Source organism: Varanus komodoensis, unplaced genomic scaffold (genome assembly GCF_004798865.1).
Source record: "Varanus komodoensis strain SLA01 unplaced genomic scaffold, ASM479886v1 scaffold49, whole genome shotgun sequence".
Taxonomy (NCBI): Eukaryota; Metazoa; Chordata; class Lepidosauria; order Squamata; family Varanidae; genus Varanus; species Varanus komodoensis.
The window spans coordinates 3,946,318-3,972,304 of record NW_025336072.1 but is presented as its reverse complement, the minus strand read 5'-3'; the positions used below and the strand labels follow the sequence as shown (position 1 = coordinate 3,972,304).

General features: G+C 39.7%; 1 protein-coding gene across 6 annotated transcripts in view; it reads right to left on the bottom strand.

Moving 5' to 3' along the window:
* The window catches only part of DOCK1 (dedicator of cytokinesis 1), a 550,659-nt gene that overhangs the window by 363,091 nt on the left and 161,581 nt on the right, over positions 1–25,987 (bottom strand). For all 6 annotated transcript variants that reach the window (XR_006416228.1, XM_044445702.1, XM_044445703.1 and 3 more), the window contains exons 26-27: positions 22,901–23,028; positions 12,513–12,608 (exon numbers count right to left, since the gene is read on the bottom strand). Coding sequence is in view for 5 of the 6 variants with exons in the window: in XM_044445702.1 (XP_044301637.1) it covers positions 12,513–12,608; positions 22,901–23,028 (224 nt within the window). In the remaining variant the exon portion in view is untranslated. The remainder of the gene's footprint in view (positions 1–12,512; positions 12,609–22,900; positions 23,029–25,987) is intronic.

Here is a 25,987-nt window from a genome sequence, read left to right as displayed (position 1 = left end):
CAAGATCTGCTGCAGGGACAGAGCAAAGCTTTTGGGAGTTGAGGAAGGAGGGCAACAAGTGCCGACAAGGGACAGCAGCAGCAGTCTAGCAGTTCCATTTCTATCCTGCTGCACTGGATTCCTCCTTCCTTCTCCTCATTAGCAGTCTTTTGACACACAGACACCACCTTCTTGTCCTGAATCGGAGTTGGATAGATCACCTGCACTTTCAGAGAGTCCTTTTCTGGATGTAGTTCCCTGCCCTGCAGTTAGAAAGACATCTCTGCAGTTGGAATTTCTAGCTCAAGTCATGTATGCATTCCACTCACCATCAGTAAGACACAGATAGGTGAGAGCTGAGTGACCTGGAAACTAACTAAATAGGAAAGTAAGTATGAAAGAATGATTATAAGAGCATTGGAGAGTATAATGATGGATGTTCCAAAGGCTAGCCTCTGGATAAGAATGGTTGACCAGATTTACTGACCATAAGAAGAGAAATAAAGCAATTTATTGCTTATTCATTCCATTATTAGGTTAAGCATTCATCAGTATCTTTTCACAGAAATCAACGATGAGATGCAAAGATGCACACAGTGTTTAGATGGAGAATCTGAGTAAAGATTCAATGAAAACTATCCACCAAATACACTTTATGAGAAAAGGGGTCATTGACTAGATGAATCCTATAATTTATACCCCAGAAACAAGACACACAATTAAGAAAAAAGATCCTGTCATACAAACAGCAGTAGCTGATGAGCCCTGTAAATGATAGGCTTTAAGCGTAGTCATCAATGTTGCTTTGAATATAGAACTAACATGTATTGCTTCAAAACAGTTGTAATACATCCACAAGCAAGCTAGAAACCAGAATGAAGCTTTTGAGACTTGTTCTTACAGAAACTGTTTGTCAGTACATTGACTTGATGGTGTGTAGATATATGCTGAAGACACTGTATAGCAGGACCCCCGTATCCTCATGGTTTCCCCCAGCAGATGCCTGAAATTGTTGATAATTGTAAACACTGTACAATAGCAAGTGGTGCCAACAGGCAGCTGCAGCAGGCAGTGAGCCACAAAATAAAGTCAAACTATATAATCCAACTGTATAGACTTTCCCCCCAATTTTGTTCATTCTTACATAAGCACTTTCAAGGCTTCCTTTGGCACTTTATAAGGTCAACCATGGTTAACTGAAAACACAGCAACTGAGCCAGCAAGTACCAGGGTCCTGCTGTATTGCAGAGACTCAGCCTCACAAAATAGTTAAACATACTGTCCGGAAAATATTATACAGGGGAAAAATACAGCCAATATAATATTTAGCAAAAATACTTTAGCCTATAAATTAGGGAAGAAAGCATTTATGACTGTAGACTTTGAATTTATGCTCATTCTTGAGGCTATAATTCACAAGCTTCAATTAAAATTGATTAAATGAACAGACTGGGTTTACATCCTAGCTAATAGAGATGCATATTATTATATTTTTCCCACATGAAGCAACATGACAAACTTTCATAAAATATTAAGTCTAGGATAAAAGTACAGTAAGGCCAGGAAATGTGATTTTGTAATTTGGTCATGAACTGATCTAGTATGGTATAATGGGCAGAATATCAGACTGTTCAAACCTTCAAATCTGTTCTGACCCTTGAAGCTTGTTGGGTAGCCTTCAGCCCACAAGGTTTTCATTAGGATATAGACTGGGTTATATAGATTAGACCATTTATATAACCCAAATCTTGTTTGAGGAAAGATGTGATTAAAATGCGACAACCAACAACAAATCATACGAGATCGCCAATCAAACCTAATAAAAAACAAACTCACACATCTTGTTCACAATCAGGTTGCATATAGCAATTAGTTTCTGATAAACCAGTTTTCCTAGTATTTCCTGGTTCTCTAGTATTATCACTCCATTGCACAACAGTTGTGATCATCCTGTGAAAGACATCCTGGGATATATCGACCAATTTTCTGTGAAGGTGTCCAAGAACTTCTGTGCACAAGTGCTCTCCCTCTGCATCTTGCCTCCTTTTAACGTCAGATAATAAAGGCAAGGCAGATTGTCTGTTCATGGGACTGTTATATTGGTTTCAAAAAAAAAGTTAGATGGGGACCATCAACAGTTTTCCAAAGTTAAATTTTAAAGACAAGGTACTGCTCAGAAGAGGAAAAGGTCCCCAAGTATAAAACTTATTTTAACCCTGGCTAAGTGATTGCTGTTCTCACTATAAATCTGCCCGTGTGTTTAGATCTACAGAAAAGGCCCCTTTGAAGGCACTATTTACTGCAGAAAACTTATTAATGAGCATGAGGGAAAATGCTCCATTCTTCTCTGTTGCCCCCAAACTGTGGAATGCACTCCCTCAAAAGCTACAGTTGGTCCCCACTTTCTTAATCTTTACATAGGATACAAAAACACACCTTTTCAATGTAGCCTTTTCAAATGCTAGTTTCAATATTTTTATTGTTTTTCATGTATTCATGTTTTATTAGTTTTGTGACAAAACTAGACTAGGTAGTATTTTATTAAAATGAAATAAAACAAGAAAGGTTTTTGCTCAAGATCTCTGCTACTTCACAAACAAGGTCTCTATATGGTTACTTTAAAAACAAATCTTCTACGTTGTTATTGTCTGCTCCAATAATAACAAGCAAGATCAAAGAAAAGAGTCCACCTTGATTAGGGCATCTTCCCTGATTCTACTGACACCCTGTTTATCAAAAGTACTTTCATATAAATTGCATGGATATGCTTGTTTTAACTTTCTTGATATTTCCTTCTCTTTCTCTGGATATGTAACTCTGTCACCAGGAATTTAATTCCAATCTTATTAACTAACTTCTTGCACAGTATTGTGTCCAAGCTATAAGGCTCCTTCATTAGACTATGTGGTTCTGAGGATGAGACTGGTATTTAAACAGTCTATGACTCTGGGTTAACAATAAACAAAACAAAATTTTATTTGTACAAGAAGTGTATTGGTTTCAAGATGTTCTGTAACTTATTTCCTTAGTGAATACAATAGTGTATATTCATAAATTCTGACTGACGTATCACACTCTTCCCTTTCACAACGGTTCCTCATTCTCAAATCTTCGTTTTTTTCTTTTGAATGTACTTTAGACCTGTGTTCATTTTATTTATCTTAGTTCAAATCTTTCTTTTAGGAACTCAAGTTCCTGTCAGCTTCCATCTTCACACTCTTATAACACTGGTCTACAAATTTTGGGAAATTATTGACCTCCAATATAAAATGTGCTAATTCTTACATATTTTGATTAGATGAATTAGAAAACAGGTGATAGAGGTGCTGGTTGGCTAAAGTTTTCAAGGTATTTCACAATAAAGATTTATACACAGGTGAGTATATTTGCCTACAAAGGAGGGAGGTGTCTGATGAGCATGATGCCTCTTAACTTCTCAACAAAGTACGGTAGAACAATGAAAATGGCACCACATGGAAGTGTATAAATTTATCTTCACTTTGAGCCCAAAGATTATTATCTAATGGAATTTATTGTTCTTTTACTGCAAGATACATTGGTCTTGGTCAGATCTACGCATCATACAGTTACACCTGGTGGCTTGTGAAAGTGCCATTGCCTAGCATTTCCAAGGAACAATTGCGTGATATTTCCCCCCAGAAGCCAAGACGCCTCAAAACTGTGTAAACAATGCGGATAACTTCTGCTACATTTGTGGCAAGGTTACATTTGCATCTCAAAAGTGCAGTATGATGGATGCAAAATAGGGTATAAGGACAAGAGTTGGGCCCCTCATGATTGTCGCATTACATGTGCAACTTACCTGTGTCATTGGCTAAACAAGAAGAAAAAGTCCACACCTTTCTCAGTCCCAATGGTGTGGAGGGAACCATGCTATTCCCAGTAGTGACCATGCTATTTTTGCATGGTTCCCCCATGAAAATGTTACATGAAAACCAATAAATGAATGGAAAGTTATGTTACTGGTAACAATAAAAAGATAATTTATAATGATTGGTGTGACACCATTCGCATTGCTATATCACATTTTGCTGAAAAGTTGTGGAGCATAATCGTACATTCCCCTCATAATTTTGAATTATTTTGATGCAATTTTGACCTGAAGCTGTATCTTGCAAACTGGAGCCAATTAATAAAGGTAAAGGTTTCACCATGACATTAAAGTCCAGTCATGTCTGACTCTTGGAGGTGGCACTCATCTCTGTTTCCTAGCCAAGGGAGCTAGCATTTGTCTGCAGACAGTTTCTGTGGTCATGTGGCCAGAATGACTAAACACCGAAGTGCACGGAACGCTGGTATCTTCCCACTCAAGTGGTTCCTTTTTATCTACTTGCATTTGTATGCTTTCGAACTTCAAGCCTGGCAGGAGCTGGGACAGAGTAATTAGTGACCCAATTCTGGTAAAATTTAGCTACTTTAATTTCCAAGGCTTTTGACCAGTGTAATACTTGACAATATTAGGTTTGGACTCTTCCTAGTTGCTAATACTCTTGAGTATTTGACTTCCTTTTTTCTTTCTTGACTGCTTTTCACAGCACTAGCTGGGATTCTAATGGGAAGGCTACTTTTTCAGATTCCGTAGCATAGACTGCTGACTGACCACAACTGTTAATTGCTGGCAGATTGATAGCTTTCTATTTCTTTTTCCTCACACCATTCCAAGCTCCACCCACACAGTCTCAGCCACCAACCAATCACCTCACTCACTCACCCCACTCTTTTACTCTTCTGAAACTTACCCACATTTGAAGGAACACTCTCATAACACTTTGAGATACCATTGTACACCATCCTTCTCCCCTCCCCAAAACAACACTGGACACACTGAAATAAAGCTGAAATAAAGCAGTATTACTGATGTTATGCTAAAGGACCTGTAACTCCAAAAATGAGTGGTATAGGACAAAAAAGCAATTTACCAGTGAAAATCTTCACGCCAGAGTTTTCAACACTCAGTCACTCCACCCACCCTGAAACAAGGTGGGAATATGCAGCAAATATAGATCTGCCTTTTAAAAAGATAGAGACATCATGTGTCCATTGATTCCTATAGGTCAATGATGGCAAACCTTTTAGAGACCGAGAGCTCAAACTGCAACCCAAAACCCACTTATTTATCAGAAAGTGACAACACTGCAATAATCTGTCTATCTAACCATCCTTGGCAGCGCACTGACTGGCCATGCGAAAGCTCGGACAAGTTGCAGCTAATGAGTCGCGGCTTGTGACATCGCCTGGCGCCGCTACTCCTTTCCAACCATGCGCATGGCCCCTATGTGCATTGTTATCTGATGCTCGGCTGCTGGGACGATGCTGGGGCAACTTGGCTTGGGTGCCGACAGAGATAGCTCTGCATGTCCACTTCAGCACGCATGCCATAGGTTCCCTACCACTGCTATAGGTGAATAAGGCTATTGAGAGCACTTTTTGAAGTACTTGCAAAACCCTTGATAGTAAAGCAGTAAAAGTAAAGCAATAAAACCATCGAATTGAATATTAATGTGTACTGTACTCGTCATCTATGTTTTCCAAAGGTAGCTTAGAGAAAATTTTAGTAAAAATAAATACAAATGCCCAATCATTTTCCAAGCCAAGCACAGAACATTTGTTTTTTATGTACTGCAAACTGTAATTAATCCAGCCCCCTAAAAATATTTTACAATCTGCCAATCAACATAATACTTACTGCAGTAGCAATAATATAACATGCCAGTGGAACATTGGAACAAAGCTCATGTGCAGCATAGAGCCCTGTAGGCCCTGGGTTGTAGCCTGAGCATTACCCTTAGAAACCTGGTTTGTAGAAACATAGAAACATAGAAAACAGAGCAAGTCCGCTTGTAGTTTGCTTTTGTTAACTTTCTTGTCATTAAGATTTTCAAGGATAAATTTGAGTATGTGGTGATAATTTCTTCTCATTTCATTTTTAGTGTTGCCTATGTGGCTTCTACTTGAGTTCACCATCCTGTACCTCATTTTTTTCTCTCCAAGAACTACACTCAATTTGTGGAGCAATAAGGTTAAAAGATACAATACTTAATTGAACATGTCGTATCTGTTGAATTAAGCATATCTTCTTAAACCTGTACGATCATGTCTATGTAAATTTTCTGTATCTGGAGGAAAATCTACACCATTTAAGTCTACATCCTCAATTCCAGACAGCTTTAGATACTTGAAATAAAACAAACAGAGACGCACAAGTCACTTCCCTTACAGATATGAGCTTTTCTACCATAAAGCCTAAGGAGCACCTGCCTTCAAACTGTAAGCCTCTGGTGTGCCCGGTGGTGTCCATATTGTGGTTGACTTATGGGTAGAACATGGCTAGAAGACAACCAGAATTTCCTATGGTTGACTTAAAGCAGGTAGAATGTTCAGCTGGACTATAGAAATGATTCCCTGGAATCTTAAACGTTTCTTTCATTTCTTAAATAAAGAAATGAACAACTTAAATGAGGCAACAGCCTCATAGGCCACTTCCTTTCTTAGTAAGGAAGCCACTGCAAACCATCATAACCTCCCATATACTGAGCACAGGCTTGCAAACGTCTGCCGGGATTAATATAAATCTATTATTTCTCTTCCTGTAGTGACTGAACTTCATTTATGATTCATGTTTAAGATATCTGCCTATGAACACTTCAGCCACATTAAGTTTAAGATGCCACAAGATTCTTTTGTTTTAATTGCTTAAGATGAAATAAGCAGGAATAGCCAGCCTCACTGTTTGAACAGCAGTGTCACAGCATATTAATTTCTTTTTGAACCAAGCATGCTCACAGGACCTGAAGTGAAAAAGGGCACCATCTAGCCCCAGTCTCTCTGGCATACATTTCTGGCTGTTTCCAAATTGATTATTTTTGTTACTTAAGTAGTCAGAAGACTTGATTTGGGCAAAATTATAAGGAATGTCACTGGGAAAAAGAAACTGCTGATCTTGGGAGTACTGGTGGTACACTAATACACCTAACAGTGCTCATCTTGGAGTACTAGTGGTGCACTAGTACACCTAACAGTGCAAGGATCTATTCATGAGTAAATATTTATAAGATAAAATGTTGACTTAAGAATCCTTATGGTTCTGATCATATGCACCCTTTTCCTGGGTGTAAACTCAATGCTCCATTGAATTGGGAAGGAATCTACACGTTGAGATTGTGCTCTGCATTAAGCTTACTGCCTTTCAGTCATGTTACAACAGGCAGAGGTATTTGAAAAAATAAAGTGATCTGATGAAAAAGCTGTCATAATCTTACTCATTTATATTGAAATAAAATTTTCTACATTTTAATTTAATTTTCATACTGATATACAAAGTGAATCACATATCTGTAGTCATACCAAAGTTCCTTTCAAGAACTCTGTCTCTATCAGAAATTGAGAAGTCCAGCTTTGTAGTCATGTTACTGTCATTGTGTCCTGTACTAATTTAGTACTGAATTCAAAATCTATGTAATCACACTTGTATTTCTGTGTGAAAAAGTGAGGTGGAGGGAGGAGAAAACCAGACAATAAATATCAACACATAAAGCTTAACCTGATATTGATCCATTGAAGCAAAGATAATATCTACTAAACTTCTTTTGCAGAGCATAACATCAGTACTTTATTAACACCATAAAAGTGAATCATCACTGACCATAATGTGTTCATTTCAGAAATTTACTGAATCTTAAATGATAAGTGTTCCTTTAAAAAATTTTTGTGCTGCCAGCATTTTTAAATAATTATAGTATGTCTAAAGTAATGTTTTAAAGGCTATGCTCATGTCTACAATGTACTTGGTTACAAATGACTAAAGAAAAACTTTAAAATATAATTTATTGTTCTAGAGATTACAGAAGAAAATCCCTTGCAAAATTCATTCAGTCAAGGTTTCAACATATATCTTAGTGTCATTATTTTAAAATCCAGTTACGACACATCAGACTATGTCAGAATTGGGTGTGGAGGGAGCCATTTACAAAGCAGCTGTAAAAACAGAAATGTAACCCAGTTTTCTGCTGTGACGTTTTGCCTTTGCTATATTCATCAGCATCAGCATCATCCAAACTTTTCATTATGTAGTTTTGATGTTTTACTGATTTGATGTTCTTAGTTTTTATTATTCTTTGATTTCACTGTTTTAATTTTTTGTACATGATCTTGATGGCTTTTTTTTTTAGCAAAAAGGCAGTATAGAAAGGTTAATAAATAAATATAACACAAGCTGCATCTCTTTCAATTAAACAGTTGTTATAAGTATTTCTAAGTTATCTTTCCTAGGCTTAAGTTGGTTTGCTATAAAATCCAACTATTACAATCTGACAAAAATTTAGCATCTCAGAAATAACCAAATACAGTCTCTCAGCAGATTAACTTCTGAGCCATCTGAAATAGGTAAGTCTGGCAGTACCTACAGAAGGCAGCAAGGGAGAGGTTCATGCTGACTTCCTAAGGGACCTCCAGAGGCTTAGGGAAATTGTAGTCAAAACACTGCTCTCAGGTTGATGGCTTCACCTCACATATTATAAATGTAAACCTCATTAGAGCGTCTTTCAGGCATATACATTCACATAGGTAGGAATGGTCAATATATTAATCCAAGGCTACAAGCAGCCTTGAAATTATGTTCTGATCTTGAGTGGGACTGGGAAGAACAAGTAGCCAGAATGGCGGCTGCAAAGGTAGCTGAATATTTGTCAGGAGGCAAGATTTTCCTGTATTTCTGCATTAGTTTCTAAATTATTTTCGAAGTCAATCCCATGCAAAAGATATGGCACTGATAAAGTCTTGAGATTACAAAAGCATGGGCAAACACGGCAAGTTCTCTCTGTGTAAAGAAGTGTGTGAAATGCAACTGACAGAAGGTTTTCTTGGGCACTGCTGTTTTCTGCTTCTCTGGAAACAAAGTAGGGTCTAGGAAAAATTACACAGTCTAAGCTTGCTTCAGTAGTTCAAGTATCACTTCTCCTCAAGCATGTATACATTTTCTCTCAAGAACATCAGTATTACCATCAACAGTATCTTTATCTCATCTGCAATCTATTTAAGTTTATTTAACTCCATCCACATACATCAGCTACAATACCAAGCCATGACAGCCACCAAAAATTAATTGACATGATTGGTTTGTATCACCAAAGACCATGAGGAAGATATAACAGCTCCAGTGCTCATGAATATATTTAATCCATTGAAATGTTACTCCCCAACCAGACATTCATGATGGTCTAAGAAAATAAAATGGTCTAAAGGGGGAAAAAGGCCACTGAGAAGTGCAAAAGAATCTAAACCAAGTTATTATTGACCCATCAACCTCCACTGCTGATCATCTATTATTTATTTATATTGTGATTTATATCCTGCCTTTTTCCTACAAAGGGCTCAAGGCAGCTTACATCTCCTACTACATCTTATCCCCACAACAACAACCCTGTGAGGTAGGTTGGGCTGAGAGTCTGTGACTGGCCCAAAGTCACCCAGTTGGCTCCATGGCTGAGCGGGGACTAGAACCCAGATCCTCTGAGTCCCAGTCCCATGCTCTTAACCACTACTACTATTAGGGCCCTCTCAGTCCCATAATCAGCTAAAAATCCTGAGAGAAAAAGATTAAGGAAGTATGTTCCATCCTCAAATGACTGAAATTACTACCACATGCTCTTTCCCTTCTTTTTAAGAAAGGTGATTGGTCTAGAGCCTGGGTTGGAATCTAGCAAAAGCCAGGCTGGCATGCTAAGGAGCAGATCACAATCCTCTTTTACCCATCAAAAGCCTTAGCCAACAACCCAATGGAAAAAGATTCCGCAAGTGTATTGTAGCCTTTACAAGTCCAAACACTGTTTAAACATCCTCAAGAGAAAGAGAATTAAACTAATTTGTGCAATTGCAAAAAGTGGCTGTATTAACTATAGAGAAAGCCTAAGTCACATAGAATCTGAGCCATTCCTTTAGAAAAGAAGCATACAAAATTTGAACAGTCAGCTATAGATTCTTCATTGTCTAGTTGTTTTGCCTGAAAGCCATATGATGTATGTACCATTTAAAACTGGTTAGCTGATGTAGTCAGATTGTACTAATCATGGATTTACCTCCCTCTGCTAAGGATACAACATGTACTATATTTGAAGTGACCATGAATAAATAACAGAAACAAGAAGCATGGCTATGAAGGAGGATCTTGCTACAATCAGAACAGAAAAAACACAAGAAGAGGCCTAACCGAAACAATTAGTCCCTAACAGGAGATATATATTAATCATGTAAACAGGAAAACGCTATAGAGAAAATAGATTTGGAGCAGCAAGAGACCATCAGGAAGAATAAAAAAAACTAGAAGCAGGAATGTTTGGAAAATGATACAAAGCCTATTCTAAAAGCAGATTGTCACTTTTGTTTTGTGCACAGTGCAAAACAAAGCCATATAATTCTGTGTCGCAGTTGCCAATACTGAAGAGAAACTCCAAAAGGGTTATTCAGTTATATATGAAATAAGGATATGAAGCTGACAAGTTATGTCTGAATTCTGAAGGTACAATTCTCTCCATATTTAGACAAAAAAAATCCTACAATTCCAAGTATGTCCCAGCCCATGTTGACTGGTTCATGCTGGGAGTGGTAGGACATGTTTCCTTCTAAATGTACATAGGATTATCCTTAATTGTAAAGCTTAAGTTCACCTCTTCTGCCAAACATGAGTTATCATGGTTCTTATTGTTATTATACATTGCACTTACAGCTATCCCTTTTTTCTCTTGTAAAGGCACTTACATAGGTCCATTTTATCCTCACAATAATATTCAACTCTATGAGGTAGGTTGGGCTGAAAGTTTGTGACTGGCTCAAAGTCACCCACTGACTGAGCTTAATGTCCAAGTAGGAACTAGAACCATATCTCCTGGCTCCCCGGTCCAATACTCTAATCACTGCACCACATTGGCTTTTTCCATCAGCTTTCTTCCTATCCATTCATTTAGTGTTAGAAATTAAACTATATCACATAAATTCATACCAGATCTTTGACTATTTTTTCAGTATTAGCTATTTCTAATTCAGTAACCAAATGACACTGCAAAATTTCTGGATTACAGAATCAAGATTATGGCCACAACTGGGAAAGACATTAAACAGAAATCTTCTTCTGTGAAGGGTGAACTCCCCACAGCTTGTATCAGAATATGTTGGAAATAGGCCCGTCCAGATGATGATGCTGATGATAATTTGAAATAGTTTGGCTTATTTATGAGACAAATCAAATTACTGAAATACATCAAAAAATCAATTGATGTTTCTATTTAAACGGAAATTCCAAAATCAAGTGGTATGAAACCACCATTGACAACACTCTTGCCTCAAGTGCCTCCTTCAGTGGATGGATGTTGGCTCCACCACTGGTTTTAGACATGGAAATGGGAAGAAACTAACTGGAAAACATTTCTAGATTAATCTAACTCAGAGAAGAATTTGAGAGTTTCTGATAACTACTTCTTTGAAGATCATTCAAGTTTGTTTCCAAAACTGAGTCCCAAAACCTCTGTTTATATCTCTATGCTATTTCGACTAAAATACTTGTGGGATCATAATTTCAACTCAAAGTAATATTGACTGGTTGTAAGAAAATCATGTCTGGTGATGGGAAATTTCTATAAATCATATAATGTATTCATACCATTAATAAAACATTAATGCAATTAATAAGTATTCAACAGGATTGCTTCAATATGTACCACAAATATAATTAACAACAAGCATGGATAGCCCTGTAAATCAAAAATATTAGTTACTCAAAAATCATTAAGTGATTTAGTGCATATCTGGGTGTATTTGACCAATGAAATAAGCTTGAGGAGATTTCATTTTTGCTTAAGTTGGAACTGACATCTTCTGCAGATGCAGGCTCCCGAATAACTGAGCCTCTTACATTTTTTATCTTGTTGAATATTACATGGGGATTATTAGTTGATATAATCTTGTTCTTCACGATTTATTTCTGAAATGTTTGTGCATGACTTTCCCCTTGTTTTCAGCTGGCTCTGGGACTGGGTATATATAATCAAAGAGAGCACCTGCAGGCATGCTATGTGCTACTATACTGCTTGGTAGGAGTTTGCCTGCTAGAGAGATCTTAAGGGAAACAGTCAGCCATGAGAACTTTAACACAATCAAAGCAAATATAATGCAACACAATTTCTTACCAAACAACTAAACAAAACAGCAATATACCCTCACATATTCATCCAAATGTTAAGAATGCTATTATACTTCAGCTCTATACTACTGATGGAACAATACCATGTAACAGGATAAATACAAAAGTTCTTCCAAAACAAAAATTTGCGTTACCCATACAAATGAAAAGGAACGACTCTAGAAGAAACCCCAGAGAAATTAACTGGGCTTATCTGAAGTAACAATAATGCTCCTGTATATATTTTATGTTGTATCCTGTAGGAAGGATTTCCAGCAGACTATGCAATTTTATGAAGGGCAATTGCAAACATACTTTTAGATGCACGAGAAAAGGCACTTACTATGAGCTCTGAATCACGTCCCATTGATATGACTGTTCTGTTTACTGTCCTTAGTAGCTTTTCCATAATAATCTGCACATGCCGTTGTGTTGGCCCCTAAAAACAAAAGTTAAAATAATCAAAATCACTACCAAAGGCAACCAAGACAAATCCAGTAGTGAGTCTTGTTACTAAATTCACCTGTCCTAAGTCTGAATCTTTTAGGCTTTGGCCTCAATATGAATCAGCACCTTACACTAAGAACTAATTTCAGTTGTTGAATCAACATCCAGAACACAAAGTTCAGGAAAACCTTCCAGCTTTAAGGTAAATACAGACTGATGTATGCTGGGAGCAAACTCTGGCAAGAAGTGAGTACGAAGACCAGAGGAAAACCTATATGGCAGAATAATACAGTGGAACCTTGGCTCATGAACTTAATCCATTCCAGGACTCTGGTCGTGACCCAAATTGGTCATGAGCCAAGTCAAATTTCCCCATAAGGTTCAATGCAAATAAGGTTAATCCATTCTGTAACTATTTTTTTTAATCACAAAAATTTGAAGCAAAGTGGCAAAGAACAAAAAAGATCACAGCCATCTCCCCTCACCTCACACCCCGAGCACAAGTGTGGCCATCTACCCCCCCTGCCAGCATGACTGCAATCGCACCCATGTTCCCTGCACAAGTGCAATCGCAGCCATAGACTGGCACAATTGCGGACGCGCTTGGGTGGGGGAGATGGGCATAATCGTGGGTGTGCTCGGTGGGGGAGACAGGTGTGATCGCGGTTGTCACCCAATGGGGAGTTTGCAACCTGAGGCAAAATTTTTCAGAAATTTCTGTTCACGACCCATTTGGGTCACAACCAAATCGGGTTGTGAACCAAGGTGTTCATGAGCCAAGGTACCACTGTACAGACAACCGTGTGCCTGTGCCTATTTCACTTTCTTTGATTGAGACCTTGGATATCTGTCAGATATGAAAGCCCAGCCATAGAAATGCCTGATTTTCCTTTCATTGTCATGGGTATTTGAGACCTACATAAACAGAGGAAAGTCTTTTGGTTCATACAACCACTTTTGTTTGGAAAGTTTACACCATAACATCTCAAGTTATGAAACCCTTGGCCATACCATAGGCCACAAAGAAAAGCTGCCAGCATGAGCCTGAGGAGCATGCGAAGAGGTGTGGGATCAGCACCATTCATTCTTTGTCTACAGCCTGCAGCAAATGACCAGAAGAGACTTGCCTAGTCTAAAATCTATCCCTGATTGATTCTGAAATCATTCTCTCTCTCTAGACTGGCCACTCCACCGTCCCTTGGCACCGGCCCTACTTAAGCCAAGGACTGACCAGGTCGGTGGTCTTGGGTGGGCACCAAAGGGTGGTGCCTAAGGGCAATGCCCATTTGGGGCCCATATGGTTTTCTGTTGGGCAGACTGTGTTTGTATGTACACAGTCTGCATGTGTTTATATACAGCTGAGAACTGAAACACTGAGTTTTAGTTTTGTCTGAATATTAATGAGAAACTTAGGGGTGCAGTCACTGGGGTAATAACAGGTAGGGGAAGATATGGCAGTAGGGGAGAAACAGGCCCATGTAGGAGAAGAGGGAACAGGTATCTTATACCTGTCCCCTTTTCTGGTTCCATCCCCAGAAAAAGAGTTCCCAGTAGCCATGTCAGTCTGCCCTCTGGCCTGCAAGGTCCTACTATTAAATGCCAGGTAGATGCAGAATAAGATTTCCCTCATCTACAATATGACCACTGATGAGGGGACCAACATGTCTGTATTACTGGGACATGGGTGGGAGAGGCCAGGGTGTTCCCCTCTCCCAGCTGTGCCCACCTGAGTACATGGTGAAGCACAAGCATTGTTTGGAGGGCTGGGGAAGAGATGGCATTGGCAAGAAAAATGTGATCTCCTTTACAAGACTTCCAGTCCAATCAGGAGTTGGGGTTGAGTGTTTGTACCTGATGTTGGGCACTCAAGACAGATTAGGGATTCTGCAGCTGTACTGCCCATCCAGCTGCCAAATGGCTTCCCTGCCTGAGCTGATGGGGGTAGTCTCAGACCTAGCATTGGAGATCCACAGAATGTTGGTTCTGGGGGACATGAACAACCATGCCAAGACGGCTTTATCTGGGACAGCTAAATGACAACTGCTTCAAGGCCATCGCGACAACCATGGGGCTGCCTCAACATGTTACTGGCCCAACTCACAAAAAGGGACACACTCTTTGCAACGGATCTGAAAGCTGGTGGCTCAGATGCGGAGGGTTAACATTAACCCCATTCTCATGGTCTGACCACTTTCTGGTGAGGTTTAGGTTTTTGGCACCTTTTCCCCTCTGCAAGGGTGGAAACCCTATTAAGATGGTCTGCCCCCAGAGACTGATGGATCTGAATAGTTTCCTGAGGTCTCTGGGGGAATATTCAACTGACAAGGTTGGTGCTCCTATCAAAGCCCAGGTCACTCTATGGAATACAGAGATGACTCAAGAGGTTGATACAATTGCTCCTCAGTGCCCTCTCTGCCCTTGCAGAGCCTGACCAACTCCATGGTATATATCAGAGCTTAGAGCAATGAAGTGAGAGAGCAGACAGCTAAGTGGAGGAAATCTATACACGAACTTGACTGAGGAGGGCTCATTATAGCACCTATTCTGTGGCAATAAACATGGCAAGAAGTCAGTTTTTTGCCACTTTTATTGTGCCTTTACAATGTCATCCAACTTTTCTGAGGGGTTCAGTATCTCTTACAGATTGGAACATGAAGTGAACCTTCAGATGTTCACTGTGAAGAACTACTCAGCACTTTGAAGACAAAGTGCTCAAATCCACTGCGATCTGGACTCCACAGCTGACTTAGTTGCATTGAGAAAGTTCTCCAAAGTACCAGCTTAATCAATGGACAAGTTTTGATTGTTGCACCCTGAGGATGTGGACAAGGTACTTGATTCTGTTCATGCTACCACTTGTTTACTTCACCCTTGCCCATCTTGGTTCATCAAGAAATCTAGCCAGGGGGTTTGTACTTGGGTCCAAGAGGCTGTCAATGCCTCAGTGAGGGGGTGGTCCCAGTGCCCCTGAAGGAGGCTGTGATAAGGCCACTCCTAAAAAAGCCAGCCCTGGCCCCAGAGCCATTGCCAACTATATTCCTGCTGCAAACATTGCATTTTTGGGCAAGGTGCTTGAGTAAGTGGTAGCCAACCAGGCACTCTTGAATGAAACAGATTATCTAGATCCATTTCAATCAGGTTTCAGGTCAGGGTTCAGGACAGAGACTGCCTTGTTTATCCTGTGGGATGACCTTTGCTGGGAGAGAGATTGGGGGGTGGGGGGGGGAGTGTCGCCCTGTTGGTTCTCCTGGATCTCTCAGCAGTTTTCAGCGCCATCAACCATGGTGTCTTTCTGGACAGGTTGGTTGGGTTGGGAGTTGGGGACCCTGCTTTGAGGTCATTCCACTCTTATCTGACTGACTGTGTCCAGAAGCTAGTGCTGGGGGACAGCTGCTCTGCCCCATGGCAGTTGCATTATGGGGTCCCTCGGGGATCGATGCTGTCCCCCATGCTGTTTAACATATACAGAAACCACTGGGAGACATCATTCAGAGGTGGGGGCTGAGGTGTTGCTGATGACACCCGGCTCTACATATCATTCTCAACAAAGTCAGCTGATTCAAGTATGGTGTCGGGACGAGACAGACGTGATTAACAAAGCTTCGTTATCACGCTGGTAACTGTCCGGTGGTGGGCCATGGGGGCTCAATCTAAGCCCTGTAGGGGAGAAGACAGATTGCTTGGCAAAGCTCCCAGATGGTGTGGAACTGGCAACTCTGCGCTTACTAGGAGAAAATCAAGCTTTTCTCAGCCGGATGGTACAGGAGAGAATTCAGCTCTCTGCAAGTCCTCGGCATACTTTTTTCGTTTAGTCTACTTTAGCTATCAGCATCAGATGTATTGGGAACTATTTTATTTCTTTTCTTTTCTTTTCTTTTTTGCAATGATACCCGTGGAAAAAGCTGCGTTTTTTGTTAATTGATATAAAGAAAGAAAGAAAAAACAGAAAGCCCTTCGGTTGGAGGAGGAAAGAATCTCCCCCCCCCTCCGCCCACAGAGTTGAAAGGCGGCAAATTACATGAGAAGAGAGAGACAGAGCTCTTTGTAAGTAAGGAAAAGATCTTTTTTTCTTTAATCTCTCCAAGGGCAAAGAATTAAAATAATAAATTACTTTAATTGAACTACAGAAAGTATCTTTCTTGTGTGTTGGACTATTGCCAAGAAATAACGGCCATCTTTGCTCCTTTGTTCCTGGGACTCTTGGACCCCTGCCAAGACTGGGTAATTACTGCTACTATGGAAGAAACTGAAGAAATATGGAAGATACTCTCAGCAATACAGACCTCTTTAACAGCCTTGTAAGTATCCCAACAGGCGATAACAATACAACAGAAGACTGTTTTAATTAAGCAACTTGACTGTTTCTTAATTGAACAAAAAGCTGGTTTTGATAAACTAGACGTTTCCATTAATCAGGCTTTGGGTAAGCGATTTGTACTGAGCAGAATATGCAAAATATCCAGCAAGCAGAAGAAAAATTTGAAACTGGGAAGATAACAAGTAAATTATTATGGGATGGGCTTGTAAATAGACAACAAGCAGATGGATATTTGGAAACATCAGGAATAAATAAGCCTCCATGTGACTTGCTTGTTATGCTGGAAAAAGAGAAGATAGCTGGGCTACAGACCAAGACACATGATCTACTGCAGACACTCCAACATTCTAATGTAAACAAAGAAGCAATGGGCAGACACGATTTATTACATGATTTATTACAGGCATGCTTTTTTGTACGAGCGGAAAAGTTGGCGCAATCTGTGGAGCTAATAAGCAAGAACTTATTGGATTTGCTTGCTATGTTGGAGAAGGAGAAAACAGTTAACCATTTAAGAGAGGCTTCATTCATGTGGCTACATTTGAAAATTTTATTACAGATATTACGACGTTATAATGTAAAGAAAACAGAAAAGTTTGGTAGAGGTGTAAAAAAAAAAACCAAAGGGAAGATAAGAGAACTTTCTTTCTTGTTACTTCAAAAAGGGGTGATGCATAGAGGTTGGTATGCTCATATGTAACATAGAAAAGCTAAGCTACTGTTCTTGGTGAAGCATCAGTAACTTAGTTTAAAGAAATCTTGGCTAAAAGTTATTACTGGTATTAGTTATCACCAAATAGACTAATTAATGGTGCTTTTAAAGATGTTAAATGGATGTTTCTGATTTTATCTGTATTTGAAGATAATTTATTATAGGTATTAATAATCACCAAATAGTTGTTAAGCCACTTTTAGAGATGATAAATGGATGCTTTTGATGCTATTTGTAACTGTAGAGATTTTTCTCTTTCTTTCTTTTTGTTCTTCTTTTCATTTTAAAAAGGGTTGATTTAAGTAGGCTGGTATGCGCACATGAGATACAGAAAGGCTAATTTAATATGGTTGGTGAAAACTTAACAACCTAACTTAATGAAACATTATTATCTCTGACTATATCTGTAATTGAAAATAGGAGAACTATTTTTTTTTTTAAAAAGCAGGTTGCTTACCTGTAACTGATGTTCTTCAAGTGGCCATCTGTGCCATCACACATATGGGTGCTGCGCCTGTGCAGTGCCTTTGGCCGGAAGATTACAAGCTAATGGTTTTTGGCGGGAAAGCTCCGCTCCCCCTCCATGTCCTTCAACTTCTGCGTCAGTTTCGGAGGCTTCTCCTTCCTGGCTTTCTTTCCTGATTTATCGAAGTCAGCATACTTACGCTTCTCGTGCTTTTTCTTCGGAGAAGCAGGTGGAGCCCCCATGGTAGACGCGCCTTCCTCCAAAGGGCGTGAGGGCGGAGCCACCGTAGCAGAGCCAGGCCTCAGAGCAATGACGAGTGGGTCAGACTGCATGAGAGCCCGATCCCACAGGAGCCTCCGCAGGCGGTTCTCACGGTTTTTCCTGGCCTGCTTAGAGAAGGCCAGGCAGTGAGAACATTTGTCAGTCCTATGCCCCTCCCACAAGCAGAGGACGCATAGGTCATGCAGGTCGGTCGGAGACATCTTTGACCCACATTCCACGCATTTGCGGAAAGCCGCTCGCTGCGCCATCGTAAGAAAAGAAGAAATAGAAGACAGTGCAGAGGGTAAGAATATATTTTTGGTTTTTGGTTTTTTTATAGAAGATCGAAAGAGAAGGTAGAACGATAGAGAACTATAAAACTAAGAAGAACTATAAGAACTAACAAGAACTAACAGGGGTATAACAACTGGGAGAATAATCAAGAACAAGAACAAGCTAGATGAGCAACAGTCAGAGCGACAGCGAAAGTGGCACGAGGCACAGCGAACGGCGGTTGCAAAGACTGAACAAAATGGCGGACGCTCCGCTCTTTATAGGCCATGGGGGAGGGGGAGGGGGAGCGGAGCTTTCCTGCCAAAAACCGTTAGCTTGTAATCTTCCGGCCAAAGGCACTGCGCAGGCGCAGCACCCATATGTGTGATGCACAGAGGCCACGACGAAGAACAATGACTTATATGGGTTGGCAAGTCTATATGTAATACTGTATGGAGTTAACTATATTTGATTAAATGGTGTTTAAGTTAGATGAAACATTAGTGAGTTTAAAGAAAATTGGCTTAAAGCTATCACCAAGCAGAGTAGTTAGGATGCCTTTTGAGATGTCAAATAGATCTTTTTCAAGTTACTAGTAATCATGGTAGTGAGGAAGTTATTTATCATTAGAAAAATGGATAAATTTTGAATTGTTCAGAAATGTTTAGATGGAACTTATCACTGAAGAAGAAAGAAGATGTTGTAATTTCACTCAACTTGGAGAAGCTTCGCTTAAATAATGGTCAAGAGAAACAGGACTTTGCAAGAAAGGATGGGATTGATTTCACCAATGGAGAAGAAGGAAGAAGGAAGATAGTGACTTCTATCAAATTTGGAATTACTTTTCTATTTGGCTGGAGAAACGGGACTTGGTTTTGATCTAAAGATGTATTCATGTTATTATAAATGGATTTTAGTATGATCATAGAATGTTAAAAGATATGTTGTAGGGGGTTGACCCAGTAAATCTGATGTGTGCGATGATTGATGTGTGTAGTTTTAGTTTAAAATCTTAATAAAAAAATTCTAAAACAAACAAAGAAACAAACAAAGTCAGCTGAGGCGGTCTCTGTTATGAAGCATTGCCTGACCCTGATAATGGACCAGATAAGAACCAATAAATTGAAGCTCAATCCAGACAAGGCAGAGGTGCTGCTGGTAGGTGGCATGTCTGCCCAGAGGGGAGGGGCTTCAACCTGTCCTGGAGGGGGTGGGTCACACACCTCCAATGGACAGAGCCCACAGCTTGCGGGTGATCCTGGACTCATAATTATTGCTTGAGTTTCAGGATTCAGTGACCAGAAGTGCCTTCTTTCAGCTATGATTATTTTACCAATTTCAGCCGTACCTGAATATACAGAGTCTTACCGCAGTCACCAACACTCTTGACTGTAAAGCACTTTACATGGAGCCACCCTTGGAAGATGGTTCGGAAACATTAACAGGGTGGCATGACTGCTGATGTGAGCAAGACCACACATTACATTACACCAGTACCATTCCAGCTTTATTGGTTGCCAGCTGAGTTCCATGCCCAGTTGAAGGCTTTTAAAATATATTTATCATATAAAGCCCTAAAACAGCTTGGGACCAGGATACTGGAAGATATCCCTAAGATCAGGTTTGGAGGCCCTTCTGAAGGAGGGAAGGACAATGGCAAACAAGAGGGGCCTTCTCAGTAGAATGACCTCCTAAGAGCAGTTTGCCTGGAGCCTTCTGTACAATCTTTTTGGCACCAGGAGCAATGCTATTTTCCTGATATCTTAATAATTGGTTTTCATTGTATATAATTTATTAATTTTTAATTGCATTAAAGGTTGGTGTGTTTTACATTTTAACTTGCATTGTTTTAATTCTCAGGTTGAACTCCCAGCTGTGTAATGTATATTATATTATATGTTTATTATATATTGTTGTGGTTTCTGTTTATGATGGGAGTTGATTGTTATATTGCTGTATATTGTTTTTATTGTCATTGTTTGTTCTGTAAATCAGCCCAAAGAACCCTCCTGGACTATTGGTTAATGCATATTATGAATCCAACTATACATAAATAAAATCACAAGTCTTTGCTCACTTTATCTTTGTGCTAAAATAACACTTTTAACAAATACAGTTTTCCATTTCCCAAATATTCTTTAGAAAGTGGACCTCTGTCAACATTTAAAATGGGTTCTTTCAATTCAGCCATGTCAGTGTCTGGGGTCACAATGTGGGTGGCCAATGAGACGACAAGACAAGGGCAACTCAGGCACCAGGAGGAGGGAAATAGAACTTCAAGAAAGATGAAGTCCAAAAGCAGGGTTTAATGGAAAGTCCAAATCATAGTCACAGTATAGGCTGAGGTCAGGACCAAGAAGAATGCATCAGAGCAAAACAAGGACAGGGTCAGGAACAAGCCAAGGATCAAGAACAAGGAGAACAAACAGAGGTGCAGGTACTTCTGGACAGGATAACAGGGCAAGAGACATGGCATAGCAAGACACACCGCAAGGCAAGATACATGAGTCAACAGGAACCAGATGCCACAAGGATCATGCAAGATGCAGGAGCTGAACCATAGCTTGCAAGAAGCTCTGTATTACTGAGGCAACACAGCAAGGCAGTATACACAGACAAAGCAAGATTTAAGTCAGGCAAGAGGCAGGCACAACAGCAAGGCAACATGGAAAGGCAGCACTATTAGGCAAGGTGCAGGCAATGCTGCTACTGGAAGACCTGTGCTGATGAGGCCAGTTCTGGAAGGAAGAACTTGCTCTTATATAGCTCTTCCCCCAGGAACCTTGGCTGGCACTCACCAGCAGAATGAGAGATCTAGCAGGCCTTGTGATCAATCCTGCAAATATAGTGGTAGTTGTTCTGGTTCTGGCCACCAAAGCAGCCCAGATCCTGACAAGTCGATTCACTTATTTATCTTCTCAGCAAGTCCCCTGACACTTTCCTAAGCAGAAGAATTTCAACTTTGCTCATCTCAGCAGGTAAAGAAACTGCAAGATAATTGCTTGTGCCCCAAAGTGCAACTCAACCAACTCTTTTCATAAATATTTAGTCCTAATGGTGGAGTGTACTAGCCAAGGTCACATTTTGCCAAGAATGCTAGAAGGTGATCAGGATAAACAGTACCACAGGTAACTAATAGATCTACAAAGTAAACCAAGAAATCTTGGCTAAATAATCCTCTAGTTCTCAATTTTACCATCTTGGTGCACATGGGACTTCAAGTCCAATAAGCACAAGAGCCTTATCATACTGGTGAATTTGCATGTTGAAAATTTGGAAGAATTGAAATATAATACAATCAGTTGCCAACAGCAGCACACATGGAAGCGCACATAACATTTCCCAAATCTTGAACTATACAGCCTACTCTGCTATTTTGGTGACACAAGGACAAACATCCTCTAATCAGAAAGTGGTTCTTAAAGAAAACAGCTGTTTCTATTCTTCTTACTTAGCTGGTTGAATAGGCACCCACAAAACACAAATTATTTTCAGAAGGTAACATGGAAGCTTGTTGTGAATTTTAAACTCCTTATAAATAATTCATGCTGTCCATCTAGCATTCTGCATTTATCCATGTGCCCTGTGGCTAAGAGAGCCAAAGTGAAAAAGCTGAGAGTGGACAGACTTCCTGTGATGATCATACTTAAAAAACACAAACCTCTTTGCTGCTACAATATAATTAAAAGCCATTTTCAAAATACTCTATGCATGTAGGACTAAAGACCTGCTTCACAGTGCAATATGGATAGACTGCATCAATTCAGAAGTCCATGTTGCCAAGTTACTCTTATTCTGCCAGAAAGTAGGAATATTGTTAAGAATAATTCTGTTGACACCTCAGTTAGATAAGTTTTCTTCCTATTCTTCTCAGGAATGCAAATGTCTAAGAGACAGCAGCTTGAAGGAAAGAAAGTACTAGCTAGCACTTAAATAGAGTTAAAAAGCCAACAGTCAGCTGCATACTTAAGATTAGTAAGCAGGGGAGTAGGGGCAACTGGTTAGAGCACAGATTGTGCTCGAATGATAAGCTACTCAGCTGAAAAGCCAGTCTGGAATCAAATATTTTAAAGGAGTAAGTGAAACAAACTTTGTTCCTTGTTTCACCTGACTCCTACAGAGATCCTAACTTCAATGACCCTTACTGGTCATCCATAAGAGGGTAGTAAAGAGAAGGATTACAATTCTGTCCTCTGGGAGTATCACAGCTCTTCAGCAAATTAAGCTGTTTGCAAATATACACTGTTTACTGACCACATCTTTCCTGTAAAGTACTTCCAAGATGTTGCTGAGCAACTGGCAACAGGCTTCCAGGTCTTCTTGCCTTTCCAAATGGTACTTCAGCTGATCTGTCATCATTGGCAGCAAGATCTCTCTGCAATCTGTATATTTGGGTGGGGAGAGGAGAAGAGAAGAGGAGAGATGGGAAAGGGATCAAATATTCATGCTTGAAAGTACAAAACTTATGACAAAGTGTCAAACTGAAAGCAAACCTCACAAAGTTCACAAAAACCAGGAGTATTATCAAAAGCTACAAGTTCAGCTTCGTTTTTTCTCTGTATAGTCAAGTGGTTTGATTAAATAAACATACTTACTGTAACCTATCAACCTATGAACTGCAATTGTACATCAGCATCAAAAGCACTGCATACCCCTTATACAATCAGGGAGAGTCAAATCTTTTACTGACCTTGAAAGTAAACTAAACAGAGAGTTAAATCTTTTAATCTAAACATTTTGAGCTCATTCTGTGCACGTTCTGTGAGCATTTTTGAGCACAGAATTGAGAACAGAATGTTTCACAGCTCTTTAAACCCAGTTTTTATAAGAATTGCAGGTGATTTCACAGACAGGAAGAAGCACATATTGTTTAGAATAAGGTTTTTATACTGCACTTTCCACAAGTACATTATGATCAAAACAGTTGAGAAGTACATCCAATAGAATGACAATTATAGTATTAACATACTTAGTTAAAACATAGCTTTGACGGTTCAAAGCAGTTCATTAAAGCACACCAAAAGTTTATGCATAAAAGATACCAGTAGTCCAAGAATATCTAATACAACGATGTCAACATTATACCCTCATTAAGCAATCCATTCAGCAGTTCATATTAAGAGACGAAAGAATAAACTACCTATCAAGTCAAACCAGCCACAACCACAAAAGTTGTAACAAAACTGAAACTTCCAACCAGGCCAGGCATACATGAACACAGGCAAAATTGTCCACTAGGAGCTCCATATCTATCCCAGATGAGATATTCATTTCCACTGGGGTCCTAACTGTAGTCCATAATAATAAAGCACAATAACTACAAGGCAATGAAGGCTGTTGTTCCTCCCACACAGATGTTGAACTTCCTTTTACTAAAATCCCATGTTCTGAGCCAAGATTAATTAATTAATTAATTAATTAATTAAAGAGGTTATATACCACATCCTATAGCCCAATTCAGGGCTCTCAGACCTTTGTAAACCCAATACAATAATCAAAGGAGCATATGCTCCCTAGCAAGTAAACAGCACCACTCAAGAATACAAAAGCTATGATCAAAATAAATTCTGAACAATTCACCAAATGTGCCATTCTACTGTAGTAAATGCTGAGTTTACAGATGACTTTGTATATACAGGTACACCATTTTGCCATTTTCAGCCCAGGAGCTCATGCATATGTAATTCCTTGCAGGTGAATTGGAGACAACAATTCAGAAATACAGTAATTTTATGCTATAATCTTTCTCAGGGATGTGTATTTTAGAACTTTTTTCGGCATGCCTTTTCTCGTCCCTTGATTATTCACATAGTAAATGGCAAAGAATAAATATTACACAGTATCAAACAGTTGTCGTGTGCACATTCCAACACTGATTAATGAGTGACCTTGAAGAGAAAAAAAATACTGCCCTTAGTTATTACGCTCTTGTTCAGAACCCAACAAGCTGAAGATAGTTCATAACTATGAGACAATAATCGCATGTGACGATATTCACAATATTGGGGAGCTAGTGAAGTGTAGTGGTTAAAGAGTGTGGGACTGGCACATAGGCAATCTGGGTCTAGTCCCCGCTAAGCCATGGAAGCAGCTGGGTGACTTTGGGCCAATCACAAACTCTCAGCCCAAGCTACATCACAGGCTTGTTGTTGCAGGGATAAGACTGAGAGCCTCTTTGAACTCATTTAGGAATAACTGGGATGTAAATCAAATAAATAAACAAAATATTTCAACATCTGTTTATCCTCTGCTGCCCAGATCTAACCAAAAATGATTAATGGCAGGTGAATGGAAATTCACAGAAATTATGTATTCTTTTAAACAATATTTTCAGCAGAGCATCATTAGCTATAACATAACTGTTTCAGTGTAGCACAGATAATAATTATCCGTGCTGAAACAAGATGCAAGCCTCTGATGAATCTGTACATATAAAATACTGCATTCTCAGGGGGTCTAATACTTTGTGGGCCATGTTATATTCATGATTCACTAAAGGATGCTGTTTGGCCGCTCTGACATCAAAAATTGATGAAACAGATCACTTCTAATGATAATTAAAACAGCGAGAGCTCATATAAATAGCATATGTCCTCCATTCTTTTACAGACAAATAATTTTCTAACACATGGCTTTTTATTCTTCTGAAAATACATGCTCTATCAACCTGCTTTGCATTATACACACATGGAACCCAAAGAGCTATAGCAAAGCTTACCCTGCAACTTCTACAGAAGCCCTATCTTACCCTCTTCAGGATTTTCTGTTAGCTTTCACTATGCCTGCACTGCCGTCCTGAAAGCAGGGTTTGTCGTGAAAGGGTTGTATAAACATTCAACTCTCCACAGAGCAATAAAACTAAAGTCCTTTAATGTTAATTGTCTACAAGATTTACGATACTATAGATAAGTTCCCTAATAGCGGTCCCTGCAGAGCAGATGTCAGTCCTATAATGGCTTCTCTTTCTGAGCTCACGTGGGATCATTCTCCCAAGTCACGCCTTTCCTCTCTCTTACGTTGTCTGTTTTGTATTTGTTCAAATCTGCGCAAAGACGTCTGTTTTCAGCTTTTGAGAAATCTATGACACCTATAGTGTCTTCTGTTTCTGGCTCGGGGAGATCAGCACCAGGAGGGGAGGAGGCAGTTTGCTCTGCCTCTTTCTCATGACTGTCTCTGATAAAGGTCCAGGCGTTTGCTCAATGAGCTGGGGCTCAGGGGAAGATGCAATAGCTGGTTCAGTTGTTCCTGCATTGGGTTGTGGGGCCGACTCTTGGGTGCAGGGTGCCAAGTGCAAGGTCTCCTCGCGAGTCACTGTTTCTGTCGGGGCTTCATGCACGACAG